The sequence below is a fragment of the Neoarius graeffei genome, chromosome 6, assembly GCF_027579695.1.
Source record: "Neoarius graeffei isolate fNeoGra1 chromosome 6, fNeoGra1.pri, whole genome shotgun sequence".
Taxonomy (NCBI): domain Eukaryota; kingdom Metazoa; phylum Chordata; class Actinopteri; order Siluriformes; family Ariidae; genus Neoarius; species Neoarius graeffei.
The window spans coordinates 18,674,789-18,696,362 of record NC_083574.1 but is presented as its reverse complement, the minus strand read 5'-3'; the positions used below and the strand labels follow the sequence as shown (position 1 = coordinate 18,696,362).

The window sequence follows — 21,574 nt, the reverse complement described above, 5'->3', positions numbered from 1 at the left end:
CCTTTGATGCTTTGTAAGCTCTCTGTGAACCCTGGCTTTTGCTGGAGGATGCAACTGAGTAAATGTCTGAACTTTATTTGGGGTTAATCAGAGTCATTTTAATTGATGGCACCCAAAAAGACTGAATGCTGTAATTAAATCAAAAGATGCTTCAACAAAGTATTAGTTTAAGGGTGTGCACAGTTACACAACCAGCTTATTGTATGGGTTTTTTTTTATGTTTTCACCCAAACAGTTTGTTTGTTTTTCAATTAAATTGTACAGGTTATAGGTCACATTAAAGGTGGGAAAAGTTTTGCAATTATTTATCGTGGTTTCATTTTTTTTTTTACATCAGAAAAACTTATCATTTTAATGGGGTGTGTACACTTTTTATATCCACTGTACATGCACAACATGTAATTGTGCTTCATTACTCCATTATTGAAACTGAATACAACCCCAATTCCAAAAAAGTTGGGACAAAGTACAAATTGTAAATAAAAACAGAATGCAATGATGTGGAAGTTTCAAAATTCCATATTTTATTCAGAATAGAAAATAGATGACATATCAAATGTTTAAACTGAGAAAATGTATCATTTACAGAGAAAAATTAGGTGATTTTAAATTTCATGACAACAACACATCTCAAAAAAGTTGGGACAAGGCCATGTTTACCACTGTGAGACATCCCCTTTTCTCTTTACAACAGTCTGTAAACGTCTGGGGACTGAGGAGACAAGTTGCTCAAGTTTAGGAATAGGAATGTTAACCCATTCTTGTCTAATGTAGGATTCTAGTTGCTCAACTGTCTTAGGTCTTTTTTGTCGTATCTTCTGTTTTATGATGCGCCAAATGTTTTCTATGGGTGAAAGATCTGGACTGCAGGCTGGCCAGTTCAGTACCCGGACCCTTCTTCTATGCAGCCATGATGCTGTAATTGATGCAGTATGTGGTTTGGCATTGTCATGTTGAAAAATGCAAGGTCTTCCCTGAAAGAGATGTCGTCTGGATGGGAGCATATGTTGCTCTAGAACCTGGATATACCTTTCAGCATTGATGGTGTCTTTCCAGATGTGTAAGCTGCCCATGCCACACGCACTAATGCAACCCCATACCATCAGAGATGCAGGCTTCTGAACTGAGCACTGATAACAACTCGGGTCATCCTTCTCCTCTTTAGTCTGAATGACACAGCGTCCCTGATTTCCATAAAGAACTTCACATTTTGATTCGTCTGACCACAGAACAGTTTTCCACTTTGCCACAGTCCATTTTAAATGAGCCTTGGCCCAGAGAAGACGTCTGCGCGTCTGGATCATGTTTAGATACGGCTTCTTCTTTGAACTATAGAGTTTTAGCTGGCAACGGTGGATGGCACGGTGAATTGTGTTCACAGATAATGTTCTCTGGAAATATTCCTGAGCCCATTTTGTGATTTCCAATACAGACACATGCCTGTATGTGATGCAGTGCCGTCTAAGGGCCCGAAGATCACAGGCACCCAGTATGGTTTTCCGGCCTTGACCCTTACGCACAGAGATTCTTCCAGATTCTCTGAATCTTTTGATGATATTATGCACTGTAGATGATGATATGTTCAAACTCTTTGCAATTTTACGCTGTTGAACTCCTTTCTGATATTGCTCCACTATTTGTCGGCGCAGAATTAGGGGGATTGGTGATCCTCTTTCCATCTTTACTTCTGAGAGCCGCTGCCACTCCAAGATGCTCTTTTTATACCCAGTCATGTTAATGGCCTATTGCCAGTTGACCTAATGAGTTGCAATTTGGTCCTTCAGCTGTTCCTTTTTTGTACCTTTAACTTTTCCAGCCTCTTATTGACCCTGTCCCAACTTTTTTTAGATGTGTTGCTGTCATGAAATTTCAAATGAGCCAATATTTGGCATGAAATTTCAAAATGTCTCACTTTCGACATTTGATATGTTGTCTATGTTCTATTGTGAATACAATATCAGTTTTTGAGATTTGTAAATTATTGCATTCCGTTTTTATTTACAATTTGTACTTTGTCCCAACTTTTTTGGAATCGGGGTTGTGCATGTACTCTTGCTTAATTACATTTCAGACAAAAGAAACCATACTTTTTATTCCTTTAGATTTGTATTTACAGCTTCATTATAAGTACTCCTTACAGATCACAAACGTTTCTTTTTCTTTCGTTCAGCCATTTTTATATCAACTGAATGGACTCTGAACATAGGCTGTAAAATTAATGGACAAAGCCTCTGTGACGTCACTCATAGGATTTCTGAAGAGCGGATTTGAAGCACAAATAAGGAGGCTACGGGCGTCATCATCTTGACAGCGCCTGACTCCGCCTAACTCCCAGCTAGTCCATAAATGGAGAAGGGGACAGAGATAGTGAAGCCTGGCTGCTGCAATAGTATTGCTGGAACATGCCTACTAACCTCGAAGCTACAGTAACAAGCTAGCTATGCAAGCTAGCCAACAAGCTACTGGCTAAACTAAAAGAAGCCGCTCCATAAGATACAGACCATACTAAAAATCTATAATTTTTTTACAAAAAAAAAAGTCACCAGGCGTGTAACTATCTGATAAACATATTTGATCAAGGAGTGTCGTCTTTTCAATCTTAACATTTGTTAATGAAAGCAATATTAGCAATAATATTTTTCCCTGATAACTTAGATAACTCGTGTTAGCTTGGTTAATAGCGAGCTTGCTAGCAGTATAACTAGCTAGGAGTGGCTGAGTTCGATAGCAGCTACTGTCAGATGATCAGTCTATGATGGCCACTGTGGCAGCGGGGGCGTGGCCAAGCGGCAGTTTGTGAATAGAGGGTGGAGTCAGGGAAGGTGAGTGGCCAAGTCATTACACCTGTTGTCAATTAATGTGTGTGTGGGTGTGTTTGTTGCAGTGATGGTGGAACATAGACAAGGAGAGAGAGAGCAGAGAGAAGGGAGCTCCCTGGACCAGAACATGACTGTGTGTGTGTCCTAGAGTTAGCAAGTGAAGCTGAAAAATGTCAATAAACGTGTGTGAATATCATCTCCCGCCTGCTGTGCTTCTGTACTCCACCCACATCAGGGAAGTGTTACAGTCACATAGCACAGTGTGTTTGATATGAAACAATTGACCAAGCCCACGATTTAGTTAAGAGATGTGTCTCTTGGGGGCGGCACGGTGGTGTAGTGGTTAGCGCTGTCGCCTCACAGCAAGAAGGTCCGGGTTTGAGCCCCGTGGCCGGCAAGGGCCTTTCTGTGTGGAGTTTGCATATTCTCCCTGTGTCTGTGTGGGTTTCCTCCGGGTGCTCCGGTTTCCCCCACAGTCCAAAGACATGCAGGTTAGGTTAACTGGTGACTCTAAATTGACCGTAGGTGTGAATGGTTGTCTGTGTCTATGTGTCAGCCCTGTGATGACCTGGCGACTTGTCCAGGGTGTACCCTGCCTTTCGCCTGCAGTCAGCTGGGATAGGCTCCAGCTTGCCTGCGACCCTGTAGAACAGGATAAAGCAGCTAGAGATAATGAGATGAGATGTGTCTCTTGGTGAACGATTGACTGTTCCTACGTGAATCTTCATGCTGAAAGAATATTATTTCTATGTCAAACTCCAAAATGTATTTTTTTAGTCGCTCAAGCTGTCAAATTGTCAGTCTGAGCATAATTTACTGAAAGGAAGACCCCAATAAACTTCGTTGGCAATGAATACGTCAATAATATTGAAAGGTAAGTACAATCTGATAAAGCAAATTAAACTAACTTACAGGTGTAGTAGAGTGGCGGCTACAATTATCAACAGTCCATAATTATCGACACCTTTTCAGATTTACCAACAAAAAACAATTTTACAAAGTTGAGTTTCAGTTACAACAGTTATTATTGGTTAATTAATCAACCAGAAGGCCCCCCCTCGCCTTTTGATCTTGTCGTCTGATGACACAGCTCATTACCTGAGATGGAATTTTTTTCAGCACGATCAGCAATTTGAGGAAAACCCGGATGTTATCATCACAGGTAAGCATGGTGGAAAGATCATGGACATATTTTTACTTATCATATTCACCGATATTTCATGATATCTTTGCCAAAACCTACTTTGTTTCTTCCGCTTTCATTTGACAGTCGCCATTTTGTATCTAAACGCACGTTTGAGAAGCCACGTGAGGTGTCGGTAATAGTAATCACTTTCACCGGTGTCCACCATTATCGACACCCTGTGGAATTAAGTGCCATTTACAACAGTTATGTATCGATCTTTGTGTAACATTGTTGAAGTAGATGAAGTACTATAAAAAAAAGTGCTGTGATTTATAATACAACCCCGATTCCAAAAAAGTTGGGACAAAGTACAAATTGTAAATAAAAATGGAATGCAAGAATTTACAAATCTCAAAAACTGATATTGTATTCACAATAGAACATAGACAACACATCAAACGTCGAAAGTGAGACATTTTGAAATTTCATGCCAAATATTGGCTCATTTGAAATTTCATGACAGCAGCACATCTCAAAAAAGTTGGGACAGGTGCAATAAGAGGCTGGAAAAGTTAAAGGTACAAAAAAGGAACAGCTGGAGGACCAAATTGCAACTCATTAGGCCAATTGGCAATAGGTCATTAACATGACTGGGTACAAAAAGAGCATCTTGGAGTGGTAGCGGCTCTCAGAAGTAAAGATGGGAAGAGGATCACCAATCCCCCTAATGCTGCGCCGACAAATAGTGGAGGAATATCAGAAAGGAGTTCGACAGTGTAAAATTGCAAAGAGTTTGAACATATCATCATCTACAGTGCATAATATCATCAAAAGATTCAGAGAATCTGGAAGAATCTCTGTGCGTAAGGGTCAAGGCCGGAAAACCATACTGGGTGCCCGTGATCTTCGGGCCCTTAGACGGCACTGCATCACATACAGGCATGCTTCTGTATTGGAAATCACAAAATGGGTTCAGGAATATTTCCAGAGAACATTATCTGTGAACACAATTCACTGTGCCATCCGCCGTTGCCAGCTAAAACTCTATAGTTCAAAGAAGAAGCCGTATCTAAACATGATCCAGAAGCGCCATACATGTCAACCTATACGGAATGTCTGTATTTTATACGGATTTGATTCAATAAACGTAGTATACGGGAGTATAAATAAAGTTATACGGATTCTTTAAAAAAACTTCAATATTTATTTAGAGCTATAATCAATTCCCACGATGATAAACGTATTGTACAGCACAGACAGCCAGTAAAGAGTCTTATGAAATCGCGCGTTATCTTGTGGTAGCGAGACTTCGTTCCACTTTTGATCATGCGCACACTGCATTGCGAGAATCCCGCCAACCGTGAAGTCATAGACATATAAACATAGACGCCGCCTTCTGCGTAGAATCATATGTCATCCATATTGGATGTGGCAAAGTGGAGATTCTTCAACCGTCTCTGGTATAGCGTCTAGACAGTAGCCGAGAATAAAGATGCCTCATTCATGTGCTGCGTTTAACTGTACCAACAGGTTTACCGTCCAAACGAGATCACATGGGATTACCTTTCACAGGTGAGACTGGAAAAATACTTTGTATTCATTCTGAAGGTTTATTGTTATTAATATTGAATAAAAAGTAACTGGGATATATCATTGTAACCAGTTTGAACGTGTGGGTGGAGCACAGAGGACGGCAGGACAGAGATCAGGTGTAACACAAGGCTTTATTGCCACACTTTTCAGTCTAACAATATTTCGGCACATACAGAGAGACACACACACTAGCGTCTCGTCCAGGGAAGCTCCCCTCTGCTCTCGCTCTCCCTCCTTAAATAGGGCGCGGTCACTGGGAAGACACACAAACACAGGTTAATTGCCGTCAGGTGTAGTGATTCTGCCACTTACCTTCCCTGACTCCACCCTCCTGTCACAGACTGGCGCTTGACCACGCCCCCGCTGCCACAATCATTGTTAATTATCATTCAAATTTTAGGTAAATTATTTTAATTTGCATCTTATACGGATTTTATAAGGGAAATACGGATTTTGGAGGTTGGTTATACAGGTTTGATTGACCAAAGGTTGACATGTATGAAGCGCAGACGTCTTCTCTGGGCCAAGGCTCATTTAAAATGGACTGTGGCAAAATGGAAAACTGTTCTGTGGTCAGACGAATCAAAATTTGAAGTTCTTTATGGAAATCAGGGACACCGTGTCATTCGGACTAAAGAGGAGAAGGACGACCCGAGTTGTTATCAGCGCTCAGTTCAGAAGCCTGCATCTCTGATGGTATGGGGTTGCATTAGTGCGTGTGGCATGGGCAGCTTACACATCTGGAAAGACACCATCAATGCTGAAAGGTATATCCAGGTTCTAGAGCAACATATGCTCCCATCCAGACGACATCTCTTTCAGGGAAGACCTTGCATTTTCCAACATGACAATGCCAAACCACATACTGCATCAATTACAGCATCATGGCTGTGTAGAAGAAGGGTCCGGGTACTGAACTGGCCAGCCTGCAGTCCAGATCTTTCACCCATAGAAAACATTTGGTGCATCATAAAACGGAAGATACGACAAAAAAGACCTAAGACAGTTGAGCAACTAGAATCCTACATTAGACAAGAATGGATTAACATTCCTATCCCTAAACTTGAGCAACTTGTCTTCTCAGTCCCCAGACGTTTACAGACTGTTGTAAAGAGAAAAGGGGATGTCTCACAGTGGTAAACATGGCCTTGTCCCAACTTTTTTGAGATGTGTTGTTGTCATGAAATTTAAAATCACCTAATTTTTCTCTTTAAATGATACATTTTCTCAGTTTAAACATTTGATATGTCATCTATGTTCTATTCTAAATAAAATATGGAATTTTGAAACTTCCACATCATTGAATTCCGTTTTTATTTACAGTTTGTACTTTGTCCCAACTTTTTTGGAATCGGGGTTGTAATTTTCTGATTCATAACACAATGGAATGTTTATAGAGTATTTGGAATCCTGTTGCAATAAATAGAATTAGACATGCTCGATATATTCAGATTTTTCTGTTCCATTCAGAAAATATGTTTTTGCAGTTTGTTGTAAATATCTACCACATCACAATATCAGTAGACATTTTATATTTTGTTTCGAGGAATGACATGCGACCTTTGACCTGGATTTTTATGCAGTTACAATATCAATTGCCTGTTGACATTTATTGGTAAACTATAAAACTAGAAATTAATACAAACAACAACGAACAATAAACAAAATGTGATCTACGGAAATACGTAGAAAGTGGAGCAAAAAGATTTTCTGACACAGGTTCAACATTATCAGTTCATTTGTTTACAAACATTAGAATTTTTTCCCCATTTACGTAAACACCAACATCGATATATTTATATAAAATATATTTTGTACTAAATATAAAGTCCATGTAAAACAAATTTTAAATAAAAACTATGTTTTGTTAACTTAATACCACATCCTGATTATTTTTTTAAAAAATAAATAATCCTCTGGGTGTCGATAATTGTGGAACAGTGTCAATAACTGTGGACAAAGGTGTCAATACTTGTTGAAGGGTGTCACGTGATCTGATACACTAAGTAATCGGGAATCAACTCATTTTTTTTTCCCAGTGGAAGTTTGAGTCATTATTCATGCATAATTTACGTATTGAAAGTCTTTTCTAATTTTGCAGCGGACAAAAGATTGTTAAGGTTTCGATAACTGTAGCCGCTGCTAAAGTGTGTAAAAGTTGTTTGCATGGAAAGACTCTTAGATGAAAATAGGCAAGGCTCCATAAATTATTTACATAAATCCATCACCTGCAGTGAATTTGGCTTGAGTTCTGAGGTAATGTAATGCCAGCTAGCGGCTAACAAAATGACACAAAACCAGCTGTCACTCAAATCAGCTCCACCCGTAATTATGCATAAATGTATGGCTCAATATAATTTAAACTGTTGAATTATATTAAAATTCTCACCCCTACTGAAACTGTTTTTTTGTTTTTGTTTTTTTGTACCAGGCTGTAAACCTGTTTGTTTTTGCTGTAAAGTTGGACATTTTAATATAGGGGTCTATAGGAATTGACTTGCTTTTGGAGCCTGCCTCAAGTGGCCATTCGAGGAACTGCAGATTTTAGCACTTCCACGTTGGTGTCACTTTTCAGGAGCAGAGGCTGCCAGTTGGCTCTGAATGGACATTCAATCATTTTAGTTTAGTATCCAGTCAAGTTCATCAATGTATAGCTATCTGTTCCACACTACAGTGTGGAACTTGACGATGAGCCCTATTGACGGTAGACCATTCAACCATGTTATGGCAGACGACCACAAACTAGAGGTGGTCGACTCCTTTTGTTACCTGGGAGACTCAATATCAGCAGGAGGTGGTTGTGAAGATGCCACCATCACTCGGGTCTGAACTACTTGGGGGAAATTCCATGAGCTACTCCCCATCTTGACAAGCAAAAGCCTTTCCCTGAAGACCCGGGGCTCCGTTTACAACTCTTGTGTACGAAGCACAATGCTCTATGCCAGTGAGTGTTGGCCTATGAAGAAGGCCGACCTGTATTGTATAGAAAGGAATGAGCACTCCATGCTTAGATGGGTATGTGGTGTGCGGGGAGACGCCAACATTCCAACTTCCTCCCTGCTAGGAAAGTTCCACCTCACTGATACCAACATAGCTATTGCTGTAAGACGCTTGAGGTGGCATGGACATGTTCGCCGCAGTGCTGCTTGGATTTCCAGGGTTGTTGGTCTTGATGTGTGTGGGCGAAAACCTAAGGGCCGTCCCCGAAAAACCTGGCTACAGGGTGTCAGTAGTGATCTCAAGAAGTACGGTTTTTCGGCAGCTGACGCGCAGAATCGTGGAAAATGGAAGGCTGCCGTGAAATGTCTAACCCGCCCAGAGGTGGAACCATGACGTAAAACTGGATAGCAGCAGCATAAGATAAATAGTATATTGTTATAATAAGAAAAGTTTCTTTTTATAATGTGATATGTTTGTATGTCATAGTAGTATGAAACTAGATAGATACTACAGTGATTTGCGCTAGCAGACTTGAACAAAATAAAATAAAAAAAATGTTTGAAAAAATAATGAAAATTGACAGGGTTATAAGTGATTGAAAAAAAGCCTGTTTTTCATGGATCATTCCGGTTCGGTGATCTGGATCAGCACCAAAAGTCATAGCAACTTAATTCAGCCCAGAGGTATTCTTCATGTGAGATTTGGTTGCTTATAGCTCCCCAGCTCAGCCGCCATGTGTTGGAGTTTACCCCAGTGAACGAGAGGGTCGCCTCTCTGCGCCTTCGGATTGGGGAGAGGGCTCTTGCTGTTGTTTGTGCCTACGGGCCAAATAGCAGTATAGAGTATCCGGCCTTCTTGGAGTCCCTGGGAGAGGTACTGAGGGGTGCTCAGACTGGGGACTCCACTGTGCTACTGGGGGACTTCAATGCTCACGTGGGCGATGACAGTGACACCTGGAGGGGCGTGGTTGGGAGGAACGGCCTCCCCGATCTGAACCCGAGTGGTGTTTTGTTATTGGACTTCTGTGCTAGTCACGGTTTGTCCATAATGAACACCATGTTCGAGCATGGGGGTGTCCATAAGTGCACGTGGCACCAGGACACCTTAGGTCGGAGGTCGATGATCGACTTTGTAGTCGTTTCATCTGATCTCCGGCCCTATGTCTTGGACACTCGGGTGAAGAGAGGGGCTGAGCTGTCAACTGATCACCACCTGGTGGTGAGTTGGATCCACTGGCGGAGGAGGAAGCTGGACAGACCTGGCAGGCCCAAACGTATGGTGAGGGTTTGCTGGGAACGTCTGGCCGAGCACTTTGTTGGGGAGGTCTTTAACTCCCACCTCCGGGAGAGCTTTTCCCAGCTTCCAAGGGAGGCGGGGGACATTGAGTCTGAGTGGACCATGTTCTCTACCTCCATTGTGGACGCAGCTGTTCGGAGCTGTGGCCGCAAGGTCTCCGGCGCCTGTCGTGGCGGCAATCCCCGAACCCGGTGGTGGACACCGGAAGTAAGGGATGCTGTCAAGCTGAAGAAGGAGTCCTATCAGGCCATGTTGACCTCCGGGACTCCTGAGGCAGCCGACGGGTATCGGCAGGCCAGGCGTGCTGCAGCTCGGGCAGTTGCAGAGGCAAAAACTCGGAACTGGGAGGAGTTCGGGGAGGCCATGGAGAAGGACTATCGGTCGGCCTCGAAGAAATTCTGGCAAACCGTCCGGCGCCTCAGGAGGGGGAAGCAGTACTCTGCCAACACTGTTTACAGTGCGGGTGGGGAGCTGTTGACCTCGACTGGGGACATTGTCGGGCGGTGGAAGGAATACTTTGAGGATCTCCTCAATCCCACTGTCATGTCTTCCAGTGAGGAGACTGAGGCTGATGACTCAGAGGTGGACTCGTCCATTACCCAAGCCGAAGTCACTGAGGTGGTTTGCGAGCTCCTCGGTGGCAAGGCACCAGGGGTGGATGAGATCCGCCCTGAGTATCTCAAGTCTCTGGATGTTGTGGGGCTGTCTTGGTTGACACGCCTCTGCAACATCGCGTGGCGGTTGGGGACAGTGCCTCTGGAGTGGCAGACTGGGGTGGTGGTCCCTCTTTTTAAGAAAGGGGACCGGAGAGTGTGCTCCAATTATAGGGGAATCACACTTCTCAGCCTCCCAGGGAAAGTTTACTCCAGGGTACTGGAGAGGAGAATTCGACCAATAGTCGAACCTCGGATCCAGGAGGAACAATGCGGTTTTCGTCCTGGTCGCGGAACACTGGACCAGCTCTATACCCTTCATAGGGTGCTCGAGGGTTCATGGGAGTTTGCCCAACCAGTCCACATGTGCTTTGTGGATCTGGAGAAGGCATTCGACCGTGTCCCCCGTGGTATTCTGTGGGGGGTGCTTCGGGAGTATGGGGTTCGGGGCTCTTTGCTAAGGGCTGTCCGGTCCCTGTACGAACGGAGCAGGAGTCTGGTTCGCATTGCCGGCAGTAAGTCAGACCTGTTCCCAGTGCATGTTGGACTCCGGCAGGGCTGCCCTTTGTCACCGGTTCTGTTCATAATTTTTATGGACAGAATTTCTAGGCGCAGCCAGGGGCCGGAAGGAATCCTGTTTGGGAACCACAGGATTTCATCTCTGCTTTTTGCGGATGATGTTGTCCTGTTGGCTTCTTCAAACCAGGACCTTCAGCATGCACTGGGGCAGTTTGCAGTCGAGTGTGAAGCGGCTGGGATGAGAATCAGCACCTCCAAGTCCGAGGCCATGGTTCTCGACCGGAAAAGGGTGGCTTGCCCTCTCCAGGTTGGTGGAGAAGTCCTGCCTCAAGTGGAGGAGTTTAAGTATCTCGGGAGCTTGTTCACGAGTGAGGGAAGGCTGGAGCGTGAGATCGACAGGCGGATCGGTGCAGCCTCCGCAGTGATGCGGTCGCTTTACCGGTCCGTCGTGGTGAAGAAGGAGCTGAGCCAAAAGGCGAAGCTCTCAATTTACCGGTCGATCTACGTTCCGACTCTCACCTATGGTCATGAGCTTTGGGTAATGACAGAAAGAACAAGATCGCGGATACAAGCAGCTGAAATGAGTTTCCTTCGCAGGGTGGCTGGGCGCTCCCTCAGAGATAGGGTGAGAAGCACAGTCACTCGGGAGGAGCTCGGAGTAGAGCCGCTGCTCCTCCACATCGAGAGGAACCAGCTGAGGTGGCTCGGGCATCTTTTTCGGATGCCTCCTGGACGCCTCCCTGGGGAGGTGTTCCAGGCATGTCCCCCCGGGAGGAGGCCCCAGGGAAGACCCAGGACACGCTGGAGGGACTATGTCTCTCGGCTGGCCTGGGAACGCCTCGGTGTTCTTCCCGAGGAGCTGGCCGAGGTGTCTGGGGAAAGGGAAGTTTGGGCTTCCATGCTTAGACTGCTGCCTCCGCGACCCGGTCCCGGATAAGCAGAAGAAGACGAGACGAGATTTGGTTGAAAACTGATGGAGAACTAATGTCCTAAAAAATGTTAGGAGAATAATAGTAAGAAGAACTAGATAGATACTGTGACTAAAGTCACAGTGATTTGTGCTAGCGCTTACAAACCGGGACGTCTGGTCACTGTACCTTATAGATGCGGAATAGTAAGAGATAGAGAATGATGCTGAGTGAGGAAAAAAGGTTGTTTTTCATGGATCATTCTGGTTCAGTGATCCAGATCAGCACCAAAAGTCATAGCAATGTAATTCAGCCCAGAGGTATTCTTCATATGAAATTTGGTGATGATTGGTTGAAAACTGAGGGAGAAATAGCATCCTAAAAACATTAGGAGAAGAATAATAAAGTAGAAAGATCCTGAGTGAGAGTCAGAATTTGCACCAGTGCTACTAGTGCAAATTAAATATCTTGTAACAATAAACTTTTCATGTTATAATGTGAAACTGATCTGGTTTTTTTTTTTCCTGTTTCTGGCTGGGCAGCAATACATTTCCATAGCCAGAAAACTTCTAGGACTTACACTCACCGGCCACTTTATTAGGAACACCCATCCACCTGCTGTTTTATGCAGTTCTCTAATCAGCCGATCCCTTGACAGCAGCACAATGCATAAAATCATGTAGATACAAACCAAAAGCTTCAGTTATTAATGTTCACTTCAAACATCAGAATGGGAAAAATTGTGATCTCAAAGTGTGACTTTCACTGTGGCATGGGTGCTGGTTTGACCATTTCAGAAACTGCTGATCTCCTGGGGTTTTCACACACAACAGTCCCTAGAGTTTACACAGAATGGTGTGAAAAACAAAAAACACTGAGTGAGTGACAGTTCTGTGGGTGGAAACAAGCGCCTTGTTGATAAAAGAGGTCAGAGGAAAATAGTCAGATTGGTTCAAGCTGCCAGGAAGGATATAGTAACTCATAGAAACTCTTCAAAATCATGGTGAGCAGAAAAGCATTTCAGCATGAAACAGCAGAAGACCACGTTGGGTTCCACGCCTGCAGCCAAGAACAGGAATCTTAGAATCAAGAACAAGTTCCTATTAAAGTGGCTGGTGAGTGTATATTGAATGATGTTTTCAGGCAAAACAGCATATTTGCTTTAAAACAAAACCATCTTAATAATTTTAGAAAAATAATAAATCACATGAAAACACAAAACATGGAGTTAATTTCATCAATTAAAAGGTTTTTTTTTTTTTTACATTTTAAAGTAGCATAGCAACTACTTTAAAACAACTTTTGCTTGAATACATTTTTGGCTGGATACTTTCCCCTTTAAACTGATTAAGATCCTGACACACTATCTATACTTCCACTTAAGCATAATTTCTCTGTACTTTTTAGACCCCGATCATCATCACCTCCCTTGTGCAGCACTATTGCCAGGTCAGGGTCCACGTGGACCCTAGTGATACACATGTCACATTAATTGGAGTATAGTTTTACGCTAGATGCCCTTCCTGCCACAACCCTCCCATTTCTGGGCTTGGGAAACAACCATTTACACTTATGGACCATTTAGAGTAGCCAGTTAACCTAACTGCATGTCTTTGGACTGTGGGGGAAACCGGAGCACCCGGAGGAAACCCACACAGACATGGGGAGAACATGCGAACTCCACAGAGAAAGGCCCCCGTCAGCCACTGGGCTCGAACCCAGAACCTTCTTGCTGTGAGGTGACAGTGCTAACCACTACACCACTGTGCCACCCTTGTAGACCCCTGTCAATATGTACAAACACAGTTACCATCTCAATTATTAGCTATATACTAGCGTTGTAGTACTTGAGACCAGTCTCAAGACCATTTTTTGAAGGTCTTGGTCTCGTCTTGGAATCAAACTCATTTTTACTTGGTCTCAGACATAGAGGACTCGGGATTTTTTTTCAAGGCCAAAACTGTGGGGATTTCACTAAGTTGCCTGTGCATTGTCTGATTTATTCGTTAACATCGTTACTGTGATCGGATGTAAAATTTCTTGCTTCAAATGCGACCAATAACATGACTCATTGCTAATTTGAAATGTTTCTTCCCGTTAATGGCTGTCATTCCTCCCTGACCCCTTCACACACACTGGTCTGGTCTTGGTCTTGACTTGATCTCAACCCCTCAAAGTCTTAGTCTTGATACACTTTGACTACAACACTACTATATACACACACTATGTATACAAGTAGACACTTCCCATGCTCACTCACTCTCCCATGATTTGAAACTGAACCCAAAACAAGTTTTATGCTGTAAAATGTAGTTTTGGTTCTAAAATCTAAGTGACTAAGCTGCATAAAGGACTTTGTAAAATCCTTGATATACGCACACTAGGCAAAATAAGTGAAATCTTACGCCAGATTTCAAACCAATGCACTTAAGCCATTTTTCTGCCCATGTAATACCCCAATCTTTACCTGTTGTGTTGCTTAGCAATCAAAGCTTACAGTTAACAGATAGATTGCATGGTGGGAGAATTGTTTTTAGGGTTTTAGGTTGAAAGACCACTCTGATAAAAATCACTAACACAGCCCTCCTGACTTATTGTTTATTTTCGTGCAGTATTGTTTCACATGGGAGTTTTTTTAACCCAAAATGAACATTAGGGATAAAATGAATCAGCCTGGATTCACTGAGAATTCTGAGTGAGAGTCATCTGGAAAAAAAAATTGGCTTTGCTCTTACAATAACATTAAACATGTGCAAACAATGAGCGGCAAAGCTAAACAACTACTGTATATCAGTACAAAGGTCTCTAAGGTAGTAGGAACAGAAGAAAGGAGCTGGAGAAGAATCTGATCAGCTCTTACCGTGTCGATCCCCCTGCTCTTCACTTCCAGACTGCTTTCTGACTCAAACAGAGCTGCGGATAAGTGTGTGACAGTCAAATTCCTCTAATACCTCCAATTAACACCCATACATCACTGTGCTAATGACGTAAAAGCTATGCAATACCTTATCCTGTTACAGCAATGCTCAACAGGTGGATTGACAACATTGCGAAGATCCCAATCACCTGATCCCAAAAATTATCTTTGATCTCATCCTCAAATTCATTGAACATTTTTATAACATCTGGTAACATGACAAGCTGTGTTTTTTTGGGGGTTTTTTTTGGTCTTATTAACTTATAAAGAGAGAGAAAAAATGAGAAGCTGGTTGTGTAATGACTGTTTCTAGCTGCTAGAATGTACCGTAAATAATAACAGGAACTAACTAGTTTCGAGGATGTTCCACAACATTAAATGTAACTATAAACACATAAAAAATGATGACGTTATGGTAACTCATTACACAACCCCATAAGCGATCATTTCAGGGATAATGTATAGCGAGCCAGTCATTATTGGTTACTTCCTAAAGAAATCAATAATTTGATACAAAATATTGATTTAAAAATAATTTTATTGATTTAAAAATTATTCCACCAATGATGTGGCCCATAGCAATGGTCTGTTATACAGAAATACATTTTTAAAATGTTGAATGATGTAATCGACCAATCAGAATTGAGTATTCAAATGAGCTGTGTAATAATTTACTATTACAAATAGAAAAATGTCAAGATTTATTCCTAGTGAGTTGGAAGCCAATTGTGTTTTGGGGGATTTAAAAAAAAAGCATTCCTGCATGAAGACAGGGTTAAAGATCCCATGGCATGAAATTTTCACTTTCTGAGGTTTTTTAACCTTAAAATGAGTTCCTCTGACCTTCTTAAGTCACCCCAGTGGCTAGAAATTTCATAATGTGTAAACCAAACTATGCCCAACATTTGAGAATGGCGCGTCAAAACGGCGCGTTGATAAACTCTTCCCTTGCCTACGTCAGCAAGGGAGATGATCCCCATGCCCCCCCTCTGGATTCCCACCCACTGTATGGATTGCCCGCCCAGCTCAAAAGTTGCCACCAAACATGGAAGTTGCGCTGTACATGGATGTGGCAACACAGAAAGGAGTCTGTTTTTACTGCCGACGGGAGAGCCCCTGAAGACGCAGTGACTTAATTTTATTTACTCCAATAATACGCCGTCGAGTCTACCTAAGACGGTGTATGTTTGTCGGAAGCATTTTCCTGATGAATGTTTCCACAACTTGGGACAGTACAGGGCAGGTTTTGCACATCAACTGTCACTGAAGCCTGGGTCCGTACCAAGCATCCCTGCTGCATCAGCCACAAACACCGAACAAGTAAGTGTATAACTGTTAAGTCGTTTTGCCGTGTTTTAAAATCGGTGCCACGTTAGCCTTGCAATGGCTACATTAGCTGTGCAGCTAACTGCTTCCTGCAGTTAGCCAGGTACTCTGCGCTACAAAACCAAAAAGCATACAGCATGCTCTGTTAAACTGAGTTTAGTCTGGAAATTGACTGTAACTTATGAGCTTATGTTTTGCCGTATTTTAAAATCGGTGCCACGTTAGCCTTGCAATGGCTACATTAGCTGTGCAGCTAACTGCTTCCTGCAGTTAGCCAGGTACTCTGCGCTACAAAACCAAAAAGCATACAGCATGCTCTGTTAAACTGAGTTTAGTCTGGAAATTGACTGTAACTTATGAGCTTATGTTTTGCCGTATTTTAAAATCGGTGCCACGTTAGCCTTGCAATGGCTACATTAGCTGTGCAGCTAACCGCTTCCTGCAGTTAGCCAGGTACTCTGCGCTACAAAACCAAAAAGCATGCAGCATGCTCTGTTATAATAGCCAATCAAAACAGTTTTTACAAAGACACCCACATTCTTTTTTTTAAGTCACTCGTTCATTTTATTTGTTTGTTTGTTCAGTAAAAACCCAAACATTTGTTGAATTTATTTTATTTCCTCACGTCGCACCTTAATGACGTCAGCGCGCGGTATTTTTCCCTTCGCGGTTTGTTCCTTCTCTCTCGCCATAGTAAGACACCCACATCCGCTTGTTCTGACTCACTGGAGGTAGCGTCACAGTGCTGTTAGCCAATCAGAGGTAACACGTTTACATGTCATGAATATTAATGATAAGACCCGCCCCCACCCTCTACCCTTCCCCGCCTCCTGCTTCTCATTAGCAAAACGACGCACTGGGAAAAGCGCTGAAATGGGGCTTTCTCCCAGGAGGCTATATCTACGTGCCGAGGGTTCATTTCGAGAAAGGCTGTGGATATAACATCCGGAAACCTCCACGAGCCCGTTTAAAGCATCAACAAACCACCATGCCATGGGACCTTTAAAATGGTAATAATATTTAAACAATATTAGCTGGCGTTGAGTGGTATATCGGATATATTCCATTCATCTAACATGATATCGAACGAGTCAAAGATGAGTAGCTGAATGGAATCTATCTGATAGCCAATATTATTATACATACACATTCCATTCGTGTTTTCAACGCGTCTTCCTCTTTCAAAATTCTCTTAAAATCTTCTGTATTTAACAAAGCAAACCTTGCGGCCATGTTTGTTTCCACATTGTCACAGTCGCTCGCTAGCGCGGAAGTTTTACATCTCCGACGTATGATGTCATGTTGTCTTGACAACCATGCAATATCATAAACCATATTCAATGCTCATTCTCCGTTAGGTAGAGTGACGTAATACATGTAGGATAAGCGATATGCTAACAATATTGCATGCTATAAAACCCAAATGAATGAAGCCCGTTAGAAGGGAACAGAACACGTTTTTATTCCATGGAAAAAGTGTCCTGTATGTATAATAATCAAATGTACTGTAGTCACATTCTAAAGTGAATACTGAATGGAAATTTGAATACAGTTTCCAAAAGGAACTTAACAGCACGAGTGTACATCATGTATAATACACACAATGATACTGAAGTGTCCAGGATCTTGTCTTTTTGGGTTTTTTTTTTGCCCCTTACATTTTATTCTGCTCTTAAATAACTTTCTCTAATATATAGCACTGTGCAAAAGTCTTAGGCACATGTAAAGAAATGCTGTTGACCAAAAATGGCTTAAAAATAATGAAACGAAATGAAATGTTTCAACATCGGCGGCACGGTGGTGTAGTGGTTAGCACTGTCGCCTCACAGCAAGAAGGTCCTGGGCTCGAGCCCAGTGGCTGGCGAGGGCCTTTCTGTGTGGAGTTTGCATGTTCTCTCCGTGTCCGCGTGGGTTTCCTCCGGGTGCTCCGGTTTCCCCCACAGTCCAAAGACATGCAGGTTAGGTTAACTGGTGACTCTAAATTGACCATAGGTGTGAATCTGAGTGTGAATGGTTGTTTGTCTCTGTGTCAGCCCTGCAATGACTTGGCAACTTGTCCAGGGTGTACCCCGCCTCTCGCCCATAGTCAGCTGGGATAGGCTCCAGCTTGCCTGTGACCCTGTAGAACAGGATAAGTGGCTACATATTCTTATGGAATATGCTGCTCAGATACAATTTTTTTTCTGTAACATTTAATTTTGTGCTGGAAAACGAACGTTTGGAACTTTAAAATGTTTTTGTACTGACTCGATAATGTAGAAGTCATAAAAGTGAAATTTATAACAAAGTTTGTATGAAAAATATAGGGTGCCTAAGACTTTTGCACAGTACTGTATGTCTGTTCATGAGCTTATTTGTAAGCGATATTTATCTGATGTCTCTGCTGAATGTTATAGTTAGATAGTGTTTGTGTGTATGTGTGTGTTTGGATTGTATAATGCATGTGGGGATTCTGCTGTAATGGAGATGCTTACCAAAGAGGACTTGCAGTCTGGTAACACATGACACAAAGGTGTAGAAAGGCAGCTGCTCCTCTCCAGAGCCAAAGCGCTCCCACAGCATGTGTAGTATGTTATTATCACACTGCACACCTGAGAAAGAGAGAGAGAGGGGAATGTGGGAATTAATGTTATGTTAATTTGTGGTTTCCCGTTGGGTTCTGTACAGTGTGTGAGTGAGTGTTTAGAGCCCATACCTGCTGCTTTAAGAGCTTGACTGAGCTCAAAAGGACTAATGGTTCCAGAGGAATCCTCATCATACTCAAGAAAGATTAACTTGAAAACACACACACACGCACACACACACACACACAGAAAAAGCGAGGTTTCAGAAATGGATATTTGCAACTTCAGTAAACAGCAGAGCCACAGGAATGGAATGTAAGTCATTCACTACACGCTAGTGCTGCTTTCCAGCTGTGCAGAACAGCAGGATGGGAGAGTGGATTAACCAAACATACTTCATTCAGCCTGAAATGATTCAGTTCAAAGAGAGGACAGGGAGACAGAAATATGACAACAATCCCCCCCCCAACTATGCTCGTGTCAACTTTAACTGTGGTATTTCTGCTATTTAAGTGTTTACGTTGCCATAGCAAATGAGTTTAGGAGAAGAGGCTCGGGTACCTGCAGAGTGCGCAGAGATGAGAGGAGATTATCGGCCTGATCACGACTCAGCCTGCCTCGACCTCCAGTCTACAGAGATACACACTCAGGATACTAACCAGGAGGGGCGAAGAAAAATCTCAAGATAGAAGGGAGTAAATAAACAACAAGAAAGGAAAAAAGAGCAAATAAATGAGGTTGAGGAGGTATTGAGAAGGGAAGAAACAAAAGTGGGAGAAAGAAAGAAAGAAAGAAAGAAAGAAATGGGGAAAAAGAAAATAGAAGGAGAAAACACAAGACAATTAGAAAAAGAAAGAAAGAAAGAAAGAAAGAAAGAAAGAAAGAAAGAAAGAAAATAGAAGGAGAAAACACAAGACAGAAAGAAAGAAAGAAAGAAAGAAAGAAAGAAAGAAAGAAAGAAAGAAAGATTTTTTCAAGACATTTGCTCAAGACAGTTAAAAATAAATAAAAATAAAGAAAGAAAAAGAAGAAAGGAAAAGAACAAATGTTGAACACACACTTTGGATGCACGTTCAGCCCTCTGCACCTTCATAAACAAAAGAAAAGGAAGAACAGCAGGAAATTAGTGGGAAAAATGGAACGTGGTGGAATGAAAGAGAAGACAGTTCCAGATGGAAGGATACATCTTGCGTGAAAATGAGTTGTCTGCAGATTTCCAGAGGAACATGGTAGTCCTTCTCCAGCACTACAGCACACAGAGAAAGTGTGTGAGGCCCAACACAACACAGCGCTGTGCTCACTTACACAGCATGTGCTTGTAATAAGGGGGAAGAAGGTTGTTTCAGTTCATGAACCAGGATCTCTCACTCTCTCACACACACACACACACACACAGAGCACACACATAGAGCACACAGTCTGACCAACTCCACCACCTGGTGACCATTACTGTTATTACAATACACTCAAGCCTCAAGCATGGGGGTTTCAAACCACTGGATCTGTGAAATAAATCCCCAAAACCCATCATGTTATGAACATAATAAAAATATTCAGCTAGTGGACTCTATTTTAATGTACAACTACATTACAGATCTATTTATTACAACCATAGAGCTTTTTATTCCTGATTTTTTATTTTTATTTTCTGTTTTTAGATTATTAAGGTTTGGATTATCGCATAGCAAAGATTAGAAGTGTTACAAGGAATGAAAACAAACCAACGTTTTCATGTATTGTAATAAAAAAAGCAAAAAAAAATATCTGCATTGTTCTAGTGTGCAAACTTTATTTTTAAAAAGTGCTTAACTGGTTCAATTAATACTTTTTTTTTTTCTTTTCCAGTGTGATTTCAAGAAAGTATAAAAATTCCCAATAGGCCTAAATTCCTGTCCATTAGTTCTGGGCTCGCCTGGTTACAGGACGATAAAACACTCGATAGCTGCTCTACCTGGTTTCCAACTAAAGAACAGTGCATGAAACACTGGAGAAGGAATGCAGAAATATTGTGTGTGTTGAAGACTCGTTCAATATCATGCTAGCTAAATGGAATATATCTGACATAAAGCTGTGGTCAGAAGTTTACATACAGCGACCTACAGTGGTGCTTGAAAGTTTGTGAACCCTTTAGAATTTTCTATATTTCTGCATAAATATGAACTAAAACAACATCAGATTTTCACACAAGTCCTAAAAGTAGATAAAGAGAACCCAGTTAAACAAATGAGACAAAAATATTGTGCTTGGTCATTTATTTATTGAGGAAAATGATCCAATATTACATATCTGTGAGTGGCAAAAGTATGTGAACCTTTGCTTTCAGTATCTGGTGTGACCCCCTTGTGCAGCAATAACTGCAACTAAACATTTGCGGTAACTGTTCATCAGTCCTGCACACCGGCTTGGAGGAATTTTAGCCCATTCCTCCGTACAGAACAGCTTCAACTCTGGGATGTTGGTGGGTTTCCTCACATGAACTGCTCACTTCAGGTCCTTCCACAACATTTTGATTGGATTAAGGTCAGGACTTTGACTTGGTCATTCCAAAACATTAACTTTAGGTGGGGTTTACATTAAACCATATCAGCGGATCATCAGATTAAAGTTTTTAAAACGATTAGCGTGCACACAGCAACACCAATACACGATTCGCGTGCACACAGCAACACCAATACATGGATACGCTTGGCTCCGCAGGCATCCTGCGCTCCAAATCACTCCGCCCTGAACAGCGAGTGCCCTCTGGAGGGTGCGCACTCCGGCCCTGCGCAGCTCACAGAGCGCGCGAGTGAAGTGCACGAGCCACGATTCGGGACTGAGCCGCTGTGTGTGTGATCCCAGTGCATATCACTTACCACTTGCAAGTGGAAGGATGGCAAGCCTAAAGACAATCATAACTACACAATGGGCAGT

The 21,574-nt window shown here is 42.4% G+C and overlaps 1 protein-coding gene across 1 annotated transcript in view; it reads right to left on the bottom strand.

The window, feature by feature from the left end:
- The window catches only part of capn12 (calpain 12), an 84,390-nt gene that overhangs the window by 2,994 nt on the left and 59,822 nt on the right, over positions 1–21,574 (bottom strand). The window contains exons 16-20 of the mRNA XM_060923379.1: positions 19,846–19,907; positions 19,223–19,291; positions 18,793–18,871; positions 18,572–18,688; positions 14,715–14,767 (exon numbers count right to left, since the gene is read on the bottom strand). Of these exons, the coding sequence (XP_060779362.1) occupies positions 14,715–14,767; positions 18,572–18,688; positions 18,793–18,871; positions 19,223–19,291; positions 19,846–19,907 (380 nt within the window). The remainder of the gene's footprint in view (positions 1–14,714; positions 14,768–18,571; positions 18,689–18,792; positions 18,872–19,222; positions 19,292–19,845; positions 19,908–21,574) is intronic.